Source organism: Corvus kubaryi, unplaced genomic scaffold (assembly GCF_017639235.1).
Source record: "Corvus kubaryi isolate FWS band 111438036 unplaced genomic scaffold, C.kubaryi_AGA036_p1.0 37260, whole genome shotgun sequence".
NCBI lineage: Eukaryota > Metazoa > Chordata > Aves > Passeriformes > Corvidae > Corvus > Corvus kubaryi.
Window position 1 is genome coordinate 6,648,355 of NW_024581077.1, and position 20,654 is coordinate 6,669,008.

The 20,654-nt window shown below is 39.0% G+C and overlaps 1 protein-coding gene across 2 annotated transcripts in view; it reads left to right on the forward strand.

Moving 5' to 3' along the window:
* The window catches only part of RSF1 (remodeling and spacing factor 1), a 60,719-nt gene that overhangs the window by 27,044 nt on the left and 13,021 nt on the right, over positions 1-20,654 (forward strand). For both annotated transcript variants that reach the window (XM_042024182.1, XM_042024184.1), the window contains 7 exons: positions 2,343-2,435; positions 3,039-3,244; positions 5,169-5,326; positions 9,087-10,816; positions 13,206-13,403; positions 14,584-14,688; positions 16,047-16,126. In XM_042024182.1, the coding sequence (XP_041880116.1) occupies positions 2,343-2,435; positions 3,039-3,244; positions 5,169-5,326; positions 9,087-10,816; positions 13,206-13,403; positions 14,584-14,688; positions 16,047-16,126 (2,570 nt within the window). The remainder of the gene's footprint in view (positions 1-2,342; positions 2,436-3,038; positions 3,245-5,168; positions 5,327-9,086; positions 10,817-13,205; positions 13,404-14,583; positions 14,689-16,046; positions 16,127-20,654) is intronic.

The window sequence follows — 20,654 nt, forward strand, 5'->3', positions numbered from 1 at the left end:
ATGGCTGTAGGTCTCTGTGAGTCTGACTTTCCTCCTCTGCACAAGGAATGTTGTGTAGTCACATATGGCTGACATAATCAGCCATAAATGCCTGGTCCTAAACATTCCAACAACTAAGAGGAACTGTCCAGCTTAACTACATGTTTCTCAAAATCAGCTAAGTCACATTGCACTGTCTCCTGGCAAAGTGTTTTACTTGAACTATTGTCAAACATAACTTAAATTTTTATACAGAGGACATTTCTCTGCACTGGTCCATCTGAAACCTTCAACCCAAAATCAGCACATTCTGAACGCATTTGTCTTTTCTGATTGTTACAATTCGGGTGTCTGTAGTCCCACCCAAGGAGACTCCTCTGCTGTGTCTTTCACCCTCCTGTTTTTCTTGTTTAAAGTGAGTATTTAGAACGTGGTAATAGTGTTGGATGCCACCATAGCTGCTTTGGAATTATTTGAGAGATGTTTCAGCATTTCTTGCAGGGTGGGAAGGTGCTGACCACTCTTAGCATGCAGAAGCCAGCAGTTGCTGCAAGCAGCAGCTATTTGATCAGTGTGAAGCATCCTCTCTGTGAAGGCAGAGACTTAAGATTTCAGCGGAGCTTGGATCAATGAGATCTGTAGCTCAGGGTTGTGACAGTACTTGTCAGGAGAAAGCACAATTATCTAGTTTTTAATTGTCAAAATGTGGTCTTTTCAGTTTGAACAGATGCTTCATCAGCTCTCATGTCTCAAAGCTTTTGCTTTGACAGTCACACACTTCCATAGCACATGAAGCTTCTCATTATTGCTCTCATACTTAATGACTAAATAATGAACAGCAACTAGCATATGCCCTGAGCAAGGGTTTTGATATACAGTTTCCCAGTGCTCTTCACATTACACAGTTGAAAAGGAGAGAGAAAGTGGAGTAGCCTCATTTTGTGAGCGAGCAGCGATTGTCTCCTGCTGTGAGCTTTGGCTTGGCATCAGAGAAGTCCCAGTGTAATATTCCTTGACCTCAGAGCAGGAAAAACTGCTCTTCAGCAGGATCCCTTGTGACCAGAGTGCTCTTCACAGTTCTCTGTAGGTCACAGCTTAAAAGTCAGAGTATGATTTATGGTGTGGCTGAGCTGACCTTACTCCTGGCTTACCCTTGTGCCACCTGAGAAATGGTGTCAGTACTAGGGATAGCGGAAGGTTGATAGTGTGGCTGTAGGGACAGTGGAGGGGTAGCTGCCCCTTTGCTTGGTCGAAGCCCAGATGGAGTTTTTAATTATGAATCAGTTGATCTTTACTTCTGGTGGGTGAAATTTAGCACTATTTTTGCTGCTGTTTCCAGAGAAAGCTGCTTTCAGATGTGATTGACAGGTTTTAAGTAGCTTGGTAACTGTATCTTATGTTTCATAATAGTCTGTTGATGAGGAGACTACACTGTTTTAATTGAGTCCAGCCTTGCAGACTGAAGGGCACTGAGTTGCACTGATTTGACAGCTGTGATTCAGCAGTGGCACTTCAAAATAATCCCAAATGGAGTTGTAGCTGTGATCAGCTTTTGCCTCCTCATGGATATTTCCACTGGAATAGCCTCACTGACTGGAGATCCCACCATGTGTCCTCAATTGATGAGCAGCTTGTCTCTGTTCATGAGAGTTGTCTTAAGCACATCCGAGTTGTTTAGGAGGGAGAGGGCATTTCTTCTTCAGCTTTGTTATTGGAGCTCATGCTGATTCAATCTATTTCTCCTCTACTGCTGCTTTTTCTGGTGTTAGGGTTTTTTTCCCCCCCGTATTGGGGTGGTGGAATTTATTTGCTTTAATAAATTGAAATTTGCTATACTTACAATACTTTAAAATATTTATCAAGCAGCTTGAAGTCCAAGATATTTTGTAAGGAATAATAGTTCCACAGTGTGGAGTGAGTAGCAGTTGCATTTATCTGCAGTACAATTGAAGGGCTTCAGGGGCCCCAAGAGACCCTGGCAACTTATGTGCTAAGTGTTGTAAGGAGATATAGTAGGAAAACATGTCTGCTTGAGAGAATTTATGTTCTAAATAGACAGAAATAGAAAAATATGTGCACAACAAAAATAATAATACCTTCCCATTCCAGAGTTGTGCTACCTAATTTAGGATGCTTAGAGAATGTGGTGGTGATCAGGGCCTCGATGATCTGCTCTTCCATGAAAGTTCAACAGTGCTTGCTAACATACCTCAGTTTTACTTTTTATTTTTGTGTAAGACTTTGACTGCAATCCCAAAGAGGTCATGTATGATTAATTATTGTAGTAAGGTACTATTAATAAAACAATTTAAAGTTGCTTTTTTCTCCTAACCTTAGAAATCTGCTTATTCTGTTTGTAACAGATATGTCAAGAATTCAACAGCACTTGGGCTTGGGAGATGGAAAAAAAAGGATACCTAGAAATGAGTGTTGAATGCAAACTGGGGATTCTGAAGGTAAACATTCATCATCCTAAGGTTCTAAATTACTGCTTCCTCACTCACTTTAAGATCTTGCAAATTTAGCTTGACTGAACCATAAGTACATGTATTAAATATAGAGCTGATCTTGGAACAGACAGTCCAAACTGCATATTTTTGTTTTGTTTGCATATTTTTCACACTTTGTATGACAATAGTCTTGTGCTTACTGTTTTGTCAAGAGCTCTTTGTCAGTGGAATACACACTTTTAAACGTGTTTGTTATCTTGCTGAATTCCAAAGGCAAAATGGGACTTCATCTTTTTTGATCTTGACAGATTTGTCAGTATTGGTTTCAAGTTATGTATGGGTTCTACTGTAGAATGAGATCAATTTTACTATGTAATAAAAATTTAGAATAAGCTTTCTAAGCTACCCAGGTTAAAAAAACTCAACCCAAAACCTTGTATATCACTTAAAAAGAACGTGGTCTGGAAAAAACTGATAGCTACAGCTGATGCACAGATCCAACAGAGAGAGGCCCAAAAAGAAGCTCCAAATTACACTGAAATAAAATGAGCTGGTTTTCTTCTTTCTGTTTATATTTTTGATATCTTAACAGTCTTTCTACTTTTTCAGTATCTCTGCGAATGTCAGTTTGATGACAATCTAAAGTTCAAGAATATCATTAATGAAGAGGATGCTGACGCCATGCGTCTGCAGCCCATTGGTCGGGACAAGGATGGCCTCATGTACTGGTATCAGCTGGATCAAGAGCATAACGTCAGGATGTACATAGAAGAACAGGATGACCAGGATGGATCCACATGGAAGTGCATTGTTAGGTATTCCTTCTTTTTATTTTGTAGGATTTTTAGCTATTTGTGACTGGGGCTCAGAAATGTATTTCAGTAAATCTTCATTTCTCGCACAGTAGGATTCATGACAGTGGGATTTCCTGCACTGACATCTATGTTCTAGTGAAAAATCACGTACAGAAATAACTCACAGATTTGTTGGTAACAGCCATCATGTAATTTGTTTCCTGCTTGTTCAAGCTACAATGAATATATAGAAAGGGTAGCAAGAAGAGACTGTCTTGACAACCATGGCTCCATATGGCTTACTGGCCAGCTAAATGCCTTAGAAAATAGAACACTAATGCTTCTTTAACTTCCTTTTGTTAGGAAAGTTACAAGTGGACAGATTTGTTCTTGGGGAAATTATATTGCAATTACTCCTGTTGGAAGGAATCCAGAGGAGGCCAAGGAGATGCTCAGAGGGCTGGAACACCTCTCTCATGAAGACAGGCTGAGAGACTTGGGATTGTCCAGCCAGGAGAAGAAAAGGATCCAGGGAGAACTCAGAGCCCTTTCTAGTATCTAAAGGGGCTCAGGAAAAAGGGAGAGGGATTTGTTACAGAAGCGTGTAATGACAGGACAAGGGGGAATGGTTTCAAACTGACAAGAGGGCAGGTTTAGATTTGACATTAGGGAAAAAATCTTCTCTGAGAGTGGTGAGGCAGTAGCACAGGTTGCTCAGAGAAGCTGTGGCTGCCCCATTCCAGGAAGTGTTCAAGGCCAGGTTTGATAGGGCTTTGAGCAACTTGGTCTTGTAGAAGATGTCCCTGCCCATGGCAGGGAAGTTGGAAGTAGATGGTCTTTGAAGGTCCTTTCCAGCCCAAACCATCTGCAGGTTATTTACGCTGCCATAACTTCAGTAACCAAGGGAGGTGTACAGAATTGTTTAAACCACTTAAATGATAAGCATTACTACGAGTTACATGTAGACAGCTGTTGTGGGGGAATAAAGTAAATTTATCCAAACAAACAGATCAAGAGCTGATCCATGCATCATCCATCTCTTCCATGCATTATAGACTCCAAAATTCATTGCCAAAAGAAGAAGAACTCAGGGTTCTGCTGGGAAGGTTCTAACAGTCCACACTCACAGCAGAAAACCACAGTAATGCATTAAGAAATCCGAAATGGTTTTGAAACCTGTGGGATTGTTTCAGGCTTCCTTCCTTTCTCTAAAACTGGGGGAAAACAAATTGCTGAACATCAACTTTAAAAAACAGGTGTGAGAGCCTTATGATTCTAGTCCATTAAGAAAACAATGACTCTGTTCAATCATGGCTCAAATTCTTTATAAATTAAGGTGGTTTTTTTATAGTTGGATGTGCAGTTTAAGTAAGGAGTTACAGTGCACTGAGATCCACGCTCATACAGATATGCACCAACATTTTTTTGCTGTCATAACTTGAGTTGGAGTTTTCTAGACAACTTGCTGGTGTTTGTTGCATGTGCTTAGGATGGGCACTTGCAAAAATTATTTAAATTATTTTGCTGGTTGCTTTTGCAAATTTCACCTAAATTATATGGTTGCTTCTTTGGTGCATGAGCAGAGAGCTGTAGCTTGTTCTCTGTTGAGAGAAAAAAAGAAATAGCAAAGAATAATCAGTGATGGTTAACAAGAGGATAATAAATAACAGAATAATAGTAGCAGCTTGGATCGAGACCCAACAGGAACTGAGATAGATAACTTCCAAAAGCATAATTTTATTTTGGTATGGATAAATTGGAAGGTTTCTAACTGCAAAGTTGCAGCCACTGGTGGGACAAGCATTTCGCTGTGCTTGTGTTTTCGCTATCTAACTCTATAAGGTTTTCAGGGTAATTCATTTAAGCAGTTAATGTTTGTTTATTTTTTATTAATCCCTTTGGGGTAAGAAAGTGGCTTATCAGACAGTGTGTTTTTCTCTTCCAGAAACCGCAATGAACTTGCTGAGACCCTTGAGCTCTTGAAAGCACAAATTGATCCTGCTCTGTTGAAAAACAACAATTCTCAGCAGGAGAATTCATCGCGTGAAAGTCCAAGCATAGAAGATGAAGAGAGCAAAAAGGGTGAAGAAGCAGCCACACAAGGTTTTCTGCCTTCTTTTCTCAAACTTTAAGTGTTTTGCTGTGGCAATGTTAGAATTTTCAGCTTCACAAAAAGTTACTGTGTTAGATTAGGACTTAAAAAAAGTAAATCAAGTAAATATTGAATGCTTTGAAATTATAAATATATTTTGGGATTTTTCAGTACATATTTGCTCTCAAACATTTATTTATAGGAAGATAGCTGTGTAAAAATGTTTTCTCAGTAACTATTTTTTTGCTGTACATTTTGTATAACAATGTGAATGCTCGTTATTGTATGTTTTTGTGGGGCATTGAACTGCTGCCAAACTTCTTCTGTTTTAGCGACATTAAAATTTGAAAAAAAAAAAAAATCTGCTTGTGCAATGCCATGATTGAAATCAAGACAGTATTGGGTGCGGTGTTTATTCTTGCTTTTGAGTTAGAAAAATATAGGTTATTTCCTCAAATGTTTCGCAGTTGACATGATGTTTCAAGAAGACATGAGCTTAAGTTAAAACAATTTAAAATGCTAAAACATTGTAGAAGTGAGGCTGTCCTTATCTGCCTCCACTATATTGTTGTTATTAAAATCACAGAATTATTTAGGTTGGAAAAGATCTCCAAGATCAAAGCCAAGAACCTTTTTCCTTCCTTATTATCATGTCATTGCACGTATTTAGTAACTCGCCTGACCTGTTGGTTTTTGCATTGGTTTTGCTAAGTATCAGTCAGCCTGAAGTATTTGACTTTTTAAGAATCTGATCTTCTTTCAGGTCATGAAGAACTAGAAGCTTGTTATCCCAAGTAATTTTACCCCAGTTTTACTACTTGGTCTTCTTATTTTGTTAAAATACAGGAAAATATTTTCACAATCAGAAACAAGTATTTCAGTATGTTAATAGATGCTTCTGCAAACGTGTAGAAGTTAATTGGATTTATGGAATTAGCCAAGGCCTGTCTTGGTTTTGAGTATCAGAGAGAAGGACTTACTATTCTGTTCTCCTTCTTTGCAACAAGCAGTGTATAACAGAAGAAATAAATAAACATTTAGATAAAATTGGAGTTGTTGTGGAAGTACTAAGAGATGATTGTAGTCATGGCAGTAAATTGTGACAAACACCAGCAGAATTCTCTTTCGCTCTAAGGCATTTCCAGTATCTAACTCTGCATGTAAGTGCCAACACTACCTGCATAGTTACCAACACTGCAGAATTAATTCCATGTACTGATCACGCTTTTGTCTCGGTCAAGTCAACTTAAATCTTGAGACCTAAAACTTAACTTAAATTTTGAGACCACTTCTTCATATACGATTTTGCTTTACATTGAATCCAGAAGCAGCCATTTGAAAACATTTTAATTAATGTCCCTACTGTAGATAATTCCCCAAATCCTGTGGCACACTCACCTGGCTCAGTACTTGCATTAGGCTGTGTATTGGTGTAAAATCATCTCTAGGCACTAGGTGCAGAATCATAGAATAGTTTGGGTTGGAAGGGACCTTGAAAGGCCATCTAGTCCAACTTCCCTGCAATGGGCAGAGATATCTTCGACTAGATCAGGTTGCTCAGAGCCCCATCCAGCCTGACCTTGAGCACTTCCAGGGATGGGGCAGCCACAGCTTTGCTGGGCAACCTGTGCCAGTGCCTCACCACCCTCACAGTGAAGAATTTCTTCCTCATATCTAATCCAAATCTCCCTTCTCTTAGTTTAAAGTCCTTCCCCCTTGTCCTGTCTCTCCATGCCCTTGTCAAAAGTCTTGTAAGACCCCTTTAAGTACTGGGAGATGCTTTAAGGTCTTTCCAGAGTCTTCTCCAGGCTGAACAACCTGTCTCTCAGCCTGTCTCCATAGCACAGGTACTCCAGCCCTCTGAGCATCTTCATGGCCTCACTCCTACAAGTCCATGTCCTATCTATGTAATAAATAATGAAATTACTGACATTTGCAGTGATTTGAGTGCTGTCAGTGTGTTTACAGAACATTCCTTAGAGCCTTTCAGTTGAAAATCTGTAGTATCTCCTCTTTGTAGTCCAGGATTGCACTGAAAGCCCTACTGAGATGCAGGGAAAACATGCTGGAAGACCTGATACCTGTTTGCTTTGGCCATTTTCCACGTATCATTAAATTAGTTCATACAGATACACGGCAAACTGACCCAATGCTTGCATGTTTTCTGCTGGCCTGATTGATTGACTCGAGTAGCATTAGGAGAGCTTGTGCATTGACTTAGTCATTTTGTGTATATGTGAAATGTTTTGTGATAAGTTCAGGGAGTTAAACTGTAGAACATCTGCTGATTTTTGGTATGGAGAGGTTTTGGGATTCTGGTGATCCTTAATGAAATTTGGGAGAAAGCAGTAGGCGAAGGGAAGAAATGGTTGAACAAAGTTTAGACAGACAGAAAAGAAGGGAAAGTGGAAGAATCTGGACACAGAGAAAATACTTCATTCTCACTGTTAGAGACAGATATCTTTGCAGAGGCAGGTACAAGGGCTCTGAGTGGATATCATTCTATGAAGGGGGAAAAACCAGCCTTGAGCCTTCAAGATGTGCATCTCTAAGGCACCTTACCACTTCTGGAGCCTTAGAGATACATCTTTACTGTACTGATACTGGGATTTAATGGATACATATCTTGTATTTGAAAATACAAGATCTGTGAATTCCTCCTCACTGTTCTTTTCTCAAACGCCTAATTTCTTAGATGTAATAGTTAGCTGTTATGTCCTTTCCCCTGTATATTTCTAACCACTTTTGGAAGCTCTCATCATGCAAAAAAACTACACTAGCTCTGATGGAGAGGGGTGAGATAGAAGGAAAAAAAAACCATTTTGTTTGCAGTTGTGGCATGCTTGCAAAAGCACCTTCCAGGTGGCAGGAGCTGCTGTTCTGGTATATGCAGTGCTATTGTATTTGTTTTTTCTAATTAGTTCTGTTTCTGGCTGATACGAAATGGTTGGTAAAATACAAACACCTGAGATACCAAGAGGCTATGGTAAAAATAAGTAACAAGTTTAAGTGCATAGTGACAAAATAGCTGTATGGTTTATTCTGAATGCTGGAACTGTACTTCAAGCCCTAATGATCTTGAGTTAGCAAAGTGGAATAACCTGATTCTTTAAAGGTCTGCAGGTTTTTCTGGGATATGCTGCTATTCATTGCTTTTTTTAAAAACAGCAGATGAAGTGAGTGTGGAGTATTGTCTGCATGTAGGAAATGCCCAGAGAACCCGGATGAATTTCGCCGTAGGCCATAATGCTGAATGTCTTTTCTCTGAACTGTTGAAATACAATAGTTAAGTATATCTTGAAATAAAATCATGTACAAACAGGGGACTCATTTCTCTGAGGAATTTCCCTTGAAAGCCATGGAATCTTACACGATGTTCTGTTTTCTGAAATAGTCCAGAGACTCGAGCGAGATTTCATGCCTCTGCCTAGGTTTTGTGTATCCTCTGGAAGTACTGTGGTAATACTGAAGAAGGGACTGAGATGTCTGTTGAAAGAAGCATAAATCTAGAGTTCTGCTGCTGGCTTCTGAAATTTAGATTTATCTTGGTATAGAATTAAACCGAACAGTGGTTCTATAGCTAAAAATTGTCAGCCCACTTATTTAATGACAGTGTTAGACAAGCCAGATTTCTACTAACTCAGTGAGAGAAGAGGCCTTCGTGTGAGACTTAGGCTGTTGGGTTTTTTAGGTATGCCTCTGTTTTAATGAAGTTCTTTGTAATCCTGTAGGTCCCGTGGTTGTTTCATAGCTGTTTTTCTCTGTCAACAGAAAATCAATTGAAAATCAAAGAAGAAAAAGAGGAGGTGGAGGAACAGTCAGTGGAATCAGAAAGCCTTCCTCCTCCTGTGGTCAAAGAAGACGAGAATACGCTTAAAAGTGAGAAAGTGGAAGAAAAAGAAATTATAAAATTACCAGTAATAGTGAAATTAGAGAAACCTTCAGAACACAATGAAGAAAAGCAAACTGTCAAGGAAGAAAGTGACTCCTTTAAGGAAAACGTCAAGCCTGTTAAAGTAGAGGTGAAGGAAAACAAAACAGAACCCAAAGACCTAAAAGAAGTAAAAAGCTGTATGGACAAAATAGCAGTTCACGAGCCAGAGAGGTTAGAATTTTGTGTTAATGTCAAAACTCCACAAGAAATTGTGGAGAAATCTGTGGAAGAAAGTGAAAAACTTAAAAATGACCAACAGGCAAAAATACCACTTAAAAAGCGAGAGATCAAACTGACAGATGACTATGACAGTCCAATAAAAGGGCCCCTGTGTAAATGTGTTACTCCAACAAAGGATGTCTTGAAGGAAGAAGGGAAACCAGAAGAAGAAGCTTTTAAGAGAGTCCCTACAATTACTGCTTTATGTCCTGATGGGAAAGTGCTAGTAAATGGAGAGGTTAGCTGTGAAAAAATAACCCCAAGTGTCATACAAAATAATAAGTCAGAACACTCTGCTAGTGCAATGGAAGACAGTACCTCATTAAAAGAGAAAAATGGAAAAAGTGGGGAAAAAGTATTAGACTCCCTAAATTCTGTTAGTAAAATTATAAAAACATGTGAGATTGAGAAAAATGCAGTAACGGTGCTGAAAGAGATTGGGGCTGTGGTCTCTGAGGTTTCTAATCAGCAAGTGCCTTCAAAGGAGGAATCTAGTCCTGTGGAAAAAGAGTCCCTTGACAGCACAACTACTGAGACGGTAGCAGAAGAGTCTTCAAACTCTGAAGACTGTGCCAAAACAACTGAAGAGAAGCAAGCCACCGATCTCAAAAACGACAGCCTGCCACCACCCAAAGAATGTTCAGAGAAGCTGGAGATGTCCCCAAATGCATCTGCTCCTGCAGAACTGCCTAAGCTTGCACTGGCTGATGAAGAGACTTTGAAAAGTAAAGATGAGCCTGAGGAGAAAAACAACTCTCCAAAAGCTGCTGAGATACCTCCTGCATCCACTTCTCCTGTTACAGTAGAGAAACCTGTTTCAGGAAAGGAGGACTCCGATAGTAAAACAGCTTTACCTGAGGAGAGCAAAGCAGAAGAAAAATCCAGCCCTGAAAAACAAGAGGAAGAGCCAGAAGCTGCCAAAACAGAGCCAGATAGATTAGGTGATGCCCATGCATCTAATCTAGAGGACTCCTCAGAGAGTAAAAAGGAATCTCCAGTACCTAAAAGCAAATTTAAATATAAGCTAGTTTCTGAAGAAGAAACCTGTGCAACAGAGAATAAAGAAATAACTTCTGAAAGACAGAAAGAAGGAATTAAATTAACAATCAGGATCTCTAGTCGGAAGAGAAAGACAGAAACACCACCAGAAGAGGTCACCATTGGCCGCACATTAAGGCGGTCACCAAGAATATCCAAGCCTACTCCGAAAGTTGTGGAGACTCGGGATCAGAAGCCTGAGAAGAAACGACCTGAAGAGGAAGAGGAGAAACCTGCAGCGGCACAAAAACCAGAACGAAAAGAAGATGCAAAAAAACAAGAGAAGGAGACAAATTCTAAAGTTAACAAGGTAAATAGAGTTTTATTACCTGGGACTAAAGAAAACTCGCAATCTTATCTATAAAGAGAATTTACTCTTACATAGGAATATTGAGGATTATGTTCCTTTGGTCAGCTTTTGGAAGAAACTAGCTTTGCAATCGAGTCAGTGGACTCAACCAATTTAAAAACACCCCCTAGGAGAGTGCTAATATCTGTTGACTTTTTATAAACTTTGACAGTTTATAAAATCTGTCACTTAAACCAACCTAAGTAGACCAAATCAACCTGAGTGAATTCTTCTAAAAAATGACATGATCAGATACGAGTCTGTGTGGCTGAATGGAGACTTGTAACCCCTCTGGATTTACTAGATGGATACTTGCTGGTGTGTGGTTGGTCACGAACATAAGCTAAAAAGGAACCAGCAAATGGTAAAGAATAAAAATATTATGACATCTATTTCTAGCTGAAGCTAAAGGTATTGTGGTGAATTCATGATATAATTTAGCTTTTCTCACAAATGGGATAAATATTTTAATGTGGGTGATGGTATTTTTTTCATTATTAACTTCTGTTTATTCAGGATAGATCTCTAAAAATACATGCGGTAAATATATCACAGGAAGTTAAACATACATTTGTATGATGTGCTTCTGAGACGGTGTATTTATAAATAACCCTTTCTTAATTTATCTTCTGGTTTTTTCTGGATATGCAGTACAAAACAAAAGAGGAACAATGAGTTTGTATTTTTAAGTGCACTTTTTTATATCAACTTGTAAAATCCTATTAATTTTCCACTGCAACACATTTTTGACTGATGTTGTAGTTTTCCCAAAGCATTCACTCATTTAGCAAGTTTCTTTCACATACTGCTATGTTGGATAACCTTAATAAAATGAACAGACAGTTGATTTTTCAGTGAATGGTAACATCTATACTGCATGAAGAAATGAAAAACAAATTTTCCATTTAAAGATTTTAATTAAAAAAGAAAACATATGAAAGTAAGAGTGATTGTAAGTCCTAAAAGTCCTTAGAATTTTGAAGTACTGTTGCAACAGGTGTTTTAACTTGATCTCTATTTGTGAAAGATTAAGAGATCTAAAGATGTTTACTTTTTAGAGATATTTTAAAATAATTATGATAGAGGAAGAAGTTTGAAGCTGTTAAGTTTCTGTCATTTAAACAGGATGAATACCAGAATCTTTATTAGCTTACTTTGTATCTTGGGGTTCCTTTTCTTTATATAAAGATGGGTCTTATAAAAACCCGATTTGAAATTATGACGCTGTATGATGAATCCTAAACCTAAACTTACACTATTGTGGATTTGAAGTACCTTTGCTGCTAAATCTTAGAGAACAGTAAAATCCCTAAATAGGTAGAAACTGATGTTAAGAACCTGAAATGAATTTTATCAATGTGACGAATACTGCTTTGGTATGAGTCCATCCTCCAGGAGAAATAGAATACTTTGTGGATTTTAGTTTATTCATCTTATTCAGTTCTGTGAGTAGTTTAGTCAAAATTCAAAAAATGTTCTGAGTTGAAAAAGCTGGAAAAGTTATTTTCCTTTTTCAGTGTCTGTGGGGAGTGAGGGTAATGAGTTGTGAGAGAATGACGGGTGTGAGAAACAAATCAGTCAATGGGAACAAAAGTTTCTTCTGTTTGACATGTTGCTTTAAATCTAGACTATCTTAGTTGCATGAAGTAGTTTAAATAATTCAGAATTGTCTTCTGAATTTTAATTGAAACCTGTTTTTCATTCAAAATGTGGTAATATATATTCAAAATATGATATTTCATTCATAATATGGTATATTATTGAAAGGGGTAGATGCCCCTTTGATTAGCAAAAAAGAAGCACCAACTGAATCATGTTTCACTTAAGAAAAATAATGAAAAAGTATAAATGTGAAAAAAGACCTGGACAGAAGTTATGCACTTATAAGGTGCAATGATCTTTTTTCAGAAACAAACACATTTTCTAAAGTAAAATAAAATGCATAAACTCTTTGGGGGGGGGGGGTAGGTGGGAGAAAAAAAATTCTCTTTGGGTTGAGGCAAATTATCATGAAAAAGTCAGAAAGTTGAAATGTGGAATTACCGTGTTCACTATGAAGTTTGCCTTGCCAAAATAGAAAAAAAGGGGCTGAGTGAAAAAATTTGTCTTCCTACTTTTAAATCTTATTTGAAAGTTTCTTTCTGCACATAGATGCAATGTTTTCTCCCTTTATCTTGCTGCATTTTAAGGATCTTAAGACAATATATTCATTGAAATGCTCTGCTGCAAATTTACTGCAGCTGTTCTGACTGAAATGAATCACTTTACTCTGGAGACAAATATTTTTTTTAAGATCTAGGAAGAAACTGTGAGCTTCCTTTGTGTTTTTTCTTTAAATGGTGTCTCATAGAGAAGCAAAGTTCGGTGGACGGGTACACGGACACGTGGCAGGTGGAAATACTCAAGTAATGAAGAGACTGAGGACTCTGAGAGTGAAAAAAACTCTGAGGAGGAGGAAGAAGAGGAGGAAGAGGAGGAAGAAGAAGCTCCACCTGCTGATGATGATGAGCCGTGCAAGAAGTGTGGCCTTCCCAATCATCCTGAGCTGGTAGGATTTTGGGGAAAGCCTCTGTGGATTGTTGTGTCAGATTTGGTGGATTGACTTTGATGGTGCTGAAGGCACATCATCCTTCAGGGTGGCCATACGTAGGAGGGCATCTTCTACGTTTTAGGTGGTAAACTCATGAGAGTAGGTGAGTTGCCTTTGATAAGGAGGGAAGGAAGTTATTTTTCCTGTTTGCCAAAACAAAAATACCATGTTTTATGAGGTATAACTCACCTTAGCCCATTGAGAACTAATCTGTGTGAGGCTTTGAGATTGTGCCTGCAGTTGCAATGAATGCAGAGGAAACAACATTAAAAAGATTCCCAGCAGTGTGATACCTGCTTTCCAATATCTTATGACATAGCTACAGCTGCATAGTCATCTTCATTGGATGTAGCTGCATCTCACCCCGAGGACTGAGTACAGTGAAATCCCAGACACAGCACAACATGATTTTGCTGTTTCTCATGGTTCTCATTTATTTGTGGTAGATACCATCATGAATTCCTCTGTTTATTTGGGAAATCATCATGTGCAGTCCTGATACAAATCCACAAAATAAGCCCGCTCTTGGCTGTTTGACAGATATCCTGGCATAGCTGAGAGAAAGTTTGACCTTTAGGATGTTAAACATTTCAGTAGGTATACACACAGCTTATGCCAGCTTTGTTCCTCAAGTTTTATGGCAAGGGATATCTCAAATTTTACCCAACTAAGGATGAACTTTTAGTAGTTGCCTAATTCCGGCTGTCCTGCAAGCCTGCCAGACTTTGTCCCTACTGCCCAGGTCATAAAATTATCCTGACTAAGGAAATAGGCCAGGTTTCCTGCATAAGAGTGTACAGGGAAAACAGGTCATACCACATCTTGGTCAGATGGAGTTTTCCACTTAGTCTAGGGTCTGGAAAGCATTACCAGATTCTACACTAAGGGCACACAGTCTACATAGTCCAGTAGCACTAAGTACTGAGAAGATACAGTAAGGGGAAATCTGGAGTTAGCATGGAAAACTGTGATAAATAAACTTCCCCATAGAAACCCTGCTACAGGATAAGTGGTACAGGATTTTTGGGGTTTTTTTGGCACAGTCCAAATGCTTCTGCATTGGCTGGGGAAATAGTTCTGGAGCTTGTTACACGTTGTGAGTGCCAAAAGATATTCATGACATGTTTTGTTTGCACAGATTTTGTTGTGTGACTCTTGTGACAGCGGCTACCACACAGCCTGCCTTCGCCCTCCACTGATGATCATCCCTGATGGAGAGTGGTTCTGCCCGCCTTGCCAGCATGTATGGTTCCTGTGTGACTTCACTCTTCTCCTTTGCAGCTTTCCTTGTGGTTGTGGAGATTGGCTGGGACTTTAACAAGTTCTTTCTATAATCTTTTTCATCTGTTAACAAATAGACTGTGATGAATGGTAGGACTGCTGATCTTCTCTCCTTTCTGTTAGTAAAACTGAGTTTGTGATGTGGTTTTCTCTTTCTTTCTTCTGCTAGTGATGAGTGACTGTGTGGTGCTGACTTGTAGATGGGAATCTCCAGTCACACTGAGCATCTCCCTTCTCTGATTAAATCACCTCAACACTAGTATAGTATTAAAGATATGTCTTAATTTTTCCCAAAAGAAACATTTAAGTTATCATCCTGGAGGCGGAAGCAGTAGGCAACAAGGGATGGATCAGTGGCCAGAGCAAGCAGCTGTTTCTGAAGTGCTATTCCTTCTTCAGAGATGTTTGCTCAGAAGCTGGTTAGAGAAAGCTGCTGTACTGATGAAGCTCAGGGTATAGTTTGTCTCTGCTGGGAAAGCCAGGGTTGTTCTGTTCAAGTAATAGACAAGTATGAACCCTTTTTTCAAGGTTAGAAGCAGAGTTGGTACTTGGGAGGATAAGCAGGAAGTGTGTGATGCTGCTCTTGTTAAATTAATGGGAAATAATTTATACACATTTTCAGAATAATCTGCTTGATCCCAAACCCCTTCCTTGGTTTTAGAGAAATTCTGTGCCAAAAGGGCTGTTGCCCTACAATAAGCTAGTGACATTGGGCATGATGTGAGATGAGTCTGTTTGGTGTTGATTTTTAGTTGTATTCTGAGGAGTGTTTTTAAGTAGTGATGATTTTGAATATGTTAGAATGTTTTCTTTACACTTGTAGTTAGACCATATCCTTGTTCTGTTGCTGTTAAAGTACTTGTCAATGTGAAAAATGACAGATGTTGAAAGGGTGAAGATCATCCTTGGAAATAGTATAATGAGAGCATTAACATGGAATAAGGCAGAATTTGTCCATTGGATGTCATTTTTACATACAGCTCCTTGAGTATTTGGTAAGAAAATGATCCTAAAGTGTATCTCTGCTTTTTGCTGTACTGTCCACTGAACTCACAGAGTTCCAACCTCCTTTGCCATGGGCAGGGACACCTTCCATTAGACCAGGTTGGTCAAAGCCTCATCCAACCTTGACCTGATGGTGCAGCTCATGTTTTAAAAAGACAGGTTTTATTGTGAAGCCTTGTTCATTGAAGAGGAGCCTCCAGTGTAGCAAGGCTTCTTCCAGGCAAATACAGACAGAGTGAATGAAGAGTCTGAATGTAGTTCAATGTGAAAATAGCTAGTTATGAAATAGACTAATACTGTGTTTCCTTCCTTTAGAAATTACTCTGTGAGAAATTAGAGGAACAATTACAAGATCTGGATGTTGTCTTAAAAAAGAAGGAGCGTGCAGAACGCAGGTACTGTTGTTTGGATGCACTCACAGCAGTGCTGTGCAGGGGGTGGTAATAACTGAGCAAGCATTAAAATAACCGGGGACTGGGGAGAAAAGCATAGATGAGACTAGGAATTGGTAAGACCAGTTTTGACTTCCCACCGATTATTGCTGGCTCAGTGCTGGGACAGCTTGCAAGAAGGGAGAAAAAGTCCAATAATTGGAAAAGATAAGCAAATACATTTGTACTGAACTTTAGTTAAAGTGCCTGAACACAAATTTGACTTTCTTATACCAGTAGTTAAAGGGTTTCCAGCACTGGTTCAGCTTCTTGTGTTCAGGAATACTTCAGTAATACTGTCAGTCATGTGTAGACTTCCTGCTGTAAGCAAGGTTAAGTCTTGACTTTGCTCCAAAAGTCATCCAGATTATTGTGGGATTTGAGTGTTGTTGCTTTAGAGTCTATTAAACTCTGTCAAATGTACAAGATTATGCAGCAATTGGTGTAGGGCAGTGGGTCAGTGAAGTTTCACAGAATCACAGAATATTCTGAATTGGAAGGGACCCACAAGGATCGAGTTCAACTCTTCAGTGAATGGCCCAGGCAGGGATTGAATCCACAACCTTGGCATTATTATCACCCTGCTCTGACCAACTGTCCACCCCTGCCATTACCAAAGGCTAAATGCAAATAGATTTACTGCATTTAGGAACAACAGTCTTAATAGTTCGAACATTCTATTAGCAGTTTTCAGACCTGAGAATGAGGGACATGAAACACAGTCTGCATAATTTATATCTTTTAGGACATATATTGATTACTTTGCAGAATTTAATAACATCTGTATGCATTATTAAATAAAACTTTGCATGAATTTTATCTTAAAAGGCAAATTTCACCAGAAGGTGACACCCTTTTAAAGAAAGTAATTGTGCAGGCTTGTATTTGTGGCAGGGACTGTAGTATTGAGATGCAGCGAGTCAGTGCTGGGAAGATCAAAGCACAATCTGTGTGTGCTTTCAGCTTTCTTCAAATCTGTTTGTTACTGCTGTTGCAGCAGCAACAATGATAGTGACAGATCAAGTACCAACTGTTCCTGATGTCACTACTTCTGCTCAGAGTGTATCTACATCATACTGTGGTGAAATTACCCATTGCCAATTCTGCTGAATTTGTAGCTTTGGGAGTGAAACTATCAGCTATTTTTATGAGTGAGCTCAGCATATACACAGCCTCCATCTGTGCAGGAGTACGGGACACACAGGAACTCTGCTGCTTTGCTTTGTGGTGGGAGTGCTCATTACTAGTGAACAGTATTTTCGGACCTACTTTGGTAATTATTCTGCTGGCAAACATTACATGGCATGCAAGCTTTTGCCAGTCTGTCTTGCTTTCTTGAAATCACCAGTGTTGCATAAAACCACAATCTTCTGAGAGCAACAGGAGAAGATACAATTGATACCATAGCAGTTTTCAGTGTCTGAAACAGATGTTTAATAACTGTTTTGCAATTTGATCCTCATACCAAATGAACCTAATGCTTTATATTGTATGTCATAAAATGGAGGTTTTTGTTTAGTTATTTTTAATGTTTTTTCTTAGAAATAAGCTTGAGTTACAATAGACTTCAAAATACAATAGTCAAATATTGAAGTCTTCCAACTTAATGGTGTATTGTAGCAAACAGTAAGGTAAAAAGGCTGAAGAATTATAATGCCAGAGAAAATGATAGTCCTTATTACAGCTCAGTGTATAAGTTAAAGCAGGTTGGTTGTTTGGGGCACAGACATACTTGAATGTAGTGTTTCTGAAAACTTAGTATATGGCTGGTGTCTGTCTTTTTTGCAAAGAGAAGAGATCGAACTCTGTCATTGTGGATCTGTCTACCTAACAAGTTCTTTGAACCAGTGTTACTATCATGCTTTTTGAAGTAGTGATATTGTTGTGCTCTTTCCAGCTCTCAGGAATGACTGAGGCTGATTCAGCTGCTCAGCCGTGTGCTTGCGCATCCCAACTGTTACGTCACTGGTTTTTTAAATGAAACCTTCAGCTTTCATGTTGACTTACAAATACATGGATGAAGTCATACCTTTTCCCCCCCCTTTTTCTCTTCATGAATCCAAGGTGCTACCACAACAACCTGGCTGAATTTCAGGTTTCTCATGTACAGACTAACTTCTATAATCATGTCCTACCACCAGCTGGAGGGATTAAAGCTTTTTAGGATCCCCCTTTTAATCCATGTTAGATACTCTCAGACTTCTTAATTGAAAATCTGTCTAGGAACTACTTGTCTAATTCTCCCTGGCCAAACCAGGTGGAGTACTTGCTTTCATGCACACTTTCATAACTTCCCTGTAGAAACTCTTGCAGCCGCTTAATTGATACAAAATATTTGCTTGAATTTATAATTTTTTATATTGACTTTATAACCAGTCAGTGCTTATCTGCTGCTGCCCTCTGAGATGGCTTGGTTCAAATGTTCAAACTCTTGGCTAAAGTCTTGAGCTCCTGTCTGCCACAAAAGGAATAAGGAATTCATTTGATAAAATTTTGCATTTCCTTTCAAGACCTTTACCCTCAGCCTTGTTCCATTTGCTGCATTCTTAAGCAGTGTATACTCAAGCCAGGGAGAAGAACAGCAGAACTGGAAAACCTTGCTGATCACGTTTAAAAACAGATGAATTTTTCTTCTGTCTCTTGATGTTTTGCATTACAAGAAATGAGAAGTTGAGTAAACCATCCAAGACACTTGCTGAATACTAAAACGTTTGCACTTCTAGTTCCTTTCTCATTTCAGCAATTGTATTCCTTGCCTTAAAATGTTATTTTAATTCATTTTCAAGAGCAAAGTAATTTTGCACAGCCTTCTTCCTCCTCATCCAACCAATCTCATGGTGCCCAGGTGGATGAGGATTTCTTTTTATCTATCACTTAGAAGCATTTACATTCCTTTTATAGACAGCCAGTCACTTCAGTAGGCATATTGATACCAAGTTGTCAAAGTCCAGGGTCTTTTTAGCTGTAAAACAACCTAAAATCCATTTTTACTCTTTGTAAGTATTACTTTAGGAACTGTGCTTGTTCATTTTAAGAAAAGAATATTATGCTAGAATGTAATAGTGCAGAAGGCTACTCAGAAGACTTTCCAAATTTCCTTAGATTCTTTAGAACTTAATGAGAGTACTGGAAACAAAATTTTTACACACAGATGCCTGTATTTGCAAAACATAACACAATGAAGTAAACATATCTAAAATTAATATGTGTCTTGGGCATTTGTGCAGTTATGTGCATAATGCATCCTGTTGCAACTCAAGTGTAGTGTGACATGCTCATGCGAGCACTCCCTGTAACTTCAGTAAACTGATTCTGATTGATGGAGACACTTCAGTTCAAAAATCCTGAGTCCTTCCAGACACCAGTAAATGCCACCAACTTTCATTGCGCTCTTAATTTGTTTCAATTACCCCTTTTTTTCTTAGAAAAAGGCTAGTAGGGACTTATGGTGATGGGAATTTGGTTACCCACCCTGGTCTGCATTAGTACTTGGCTATTCTTCCTGAGACACTGCTTTTTTGAAAGCTCAGTTCAGCACCATGGAGATCAGCATCCTGTTTCTGAAGCGTTAGAAAATCCATGTGTAGTTGAGACTGACAGATACAACAGGGCTTAGAGGAGACTTGTGTCCTTCAGGAGCCAGAGTTGTCCCTGAGGCAATTCATGTGATGCAGGATGTCTGTGTTGAGGGAAGCCAAGTCTAAACTGAATTTTGCTTACGAAGATTTAATCCTGTAACATGCTGTGCACAAGGAGGACAGCCTGCTTCTCCTTACAAGAGTCTTTGCTGTATTTGAGTACTTCTCTCTCTCCCATCATTGGTCAAGTGTTCTCTACACCAATCCATCCTATTTTTTTAGTCCTTCTCTACAGAGCGTGTCTGCTGCCCTCCAGTAACTCCCACTGGCTAGCTCTGAACTCTTCAGCTGGATCACATCTTTCTTGGAGACTGTGTGGTGCCCAGATGGCTTTAAGTACTCCAGCCAGGTGTGAACAGGGCTGACTGCCATGGCAGGTGTCCTTCAGGTGTCCTGTCAGCTGTTTTCGTATTTGCACATCATCTGTCATCATAGTTCTTTGTGCAGCAGTTTGGCTCTGCTGATCTTTGCTCAGGCTGTTCTTCTCTGGCAAAGAATTGCTCTGTAGGCAGTTATTTTTCCCCTGGTGTTTCTAGAGTTGGTTGTTCCTGCTTGGGTCTAAGATCTGGCATTTATCCATTTTGGATTGCATCCTATCTTTATGTATTTTTTCCAGTTCAGTGTGATTTTGAATTCCCATTTTCTTTCATCGCCTTCCTGATTGGTGGTAGTTATGGATCTGACAACACAGTCTTCATCACAGCATTAATATTTTTCAGTCGGTTTTTACTTTTTACACCCCAAATTCAGTAATTTCTGTGGTGCCCACAGTCTTCGAGTACTGTTAATTATCAGAACTCTTTGGCTATATCTTACATTATATATGCAGGAAAATGTAATCACATGAGAATTAG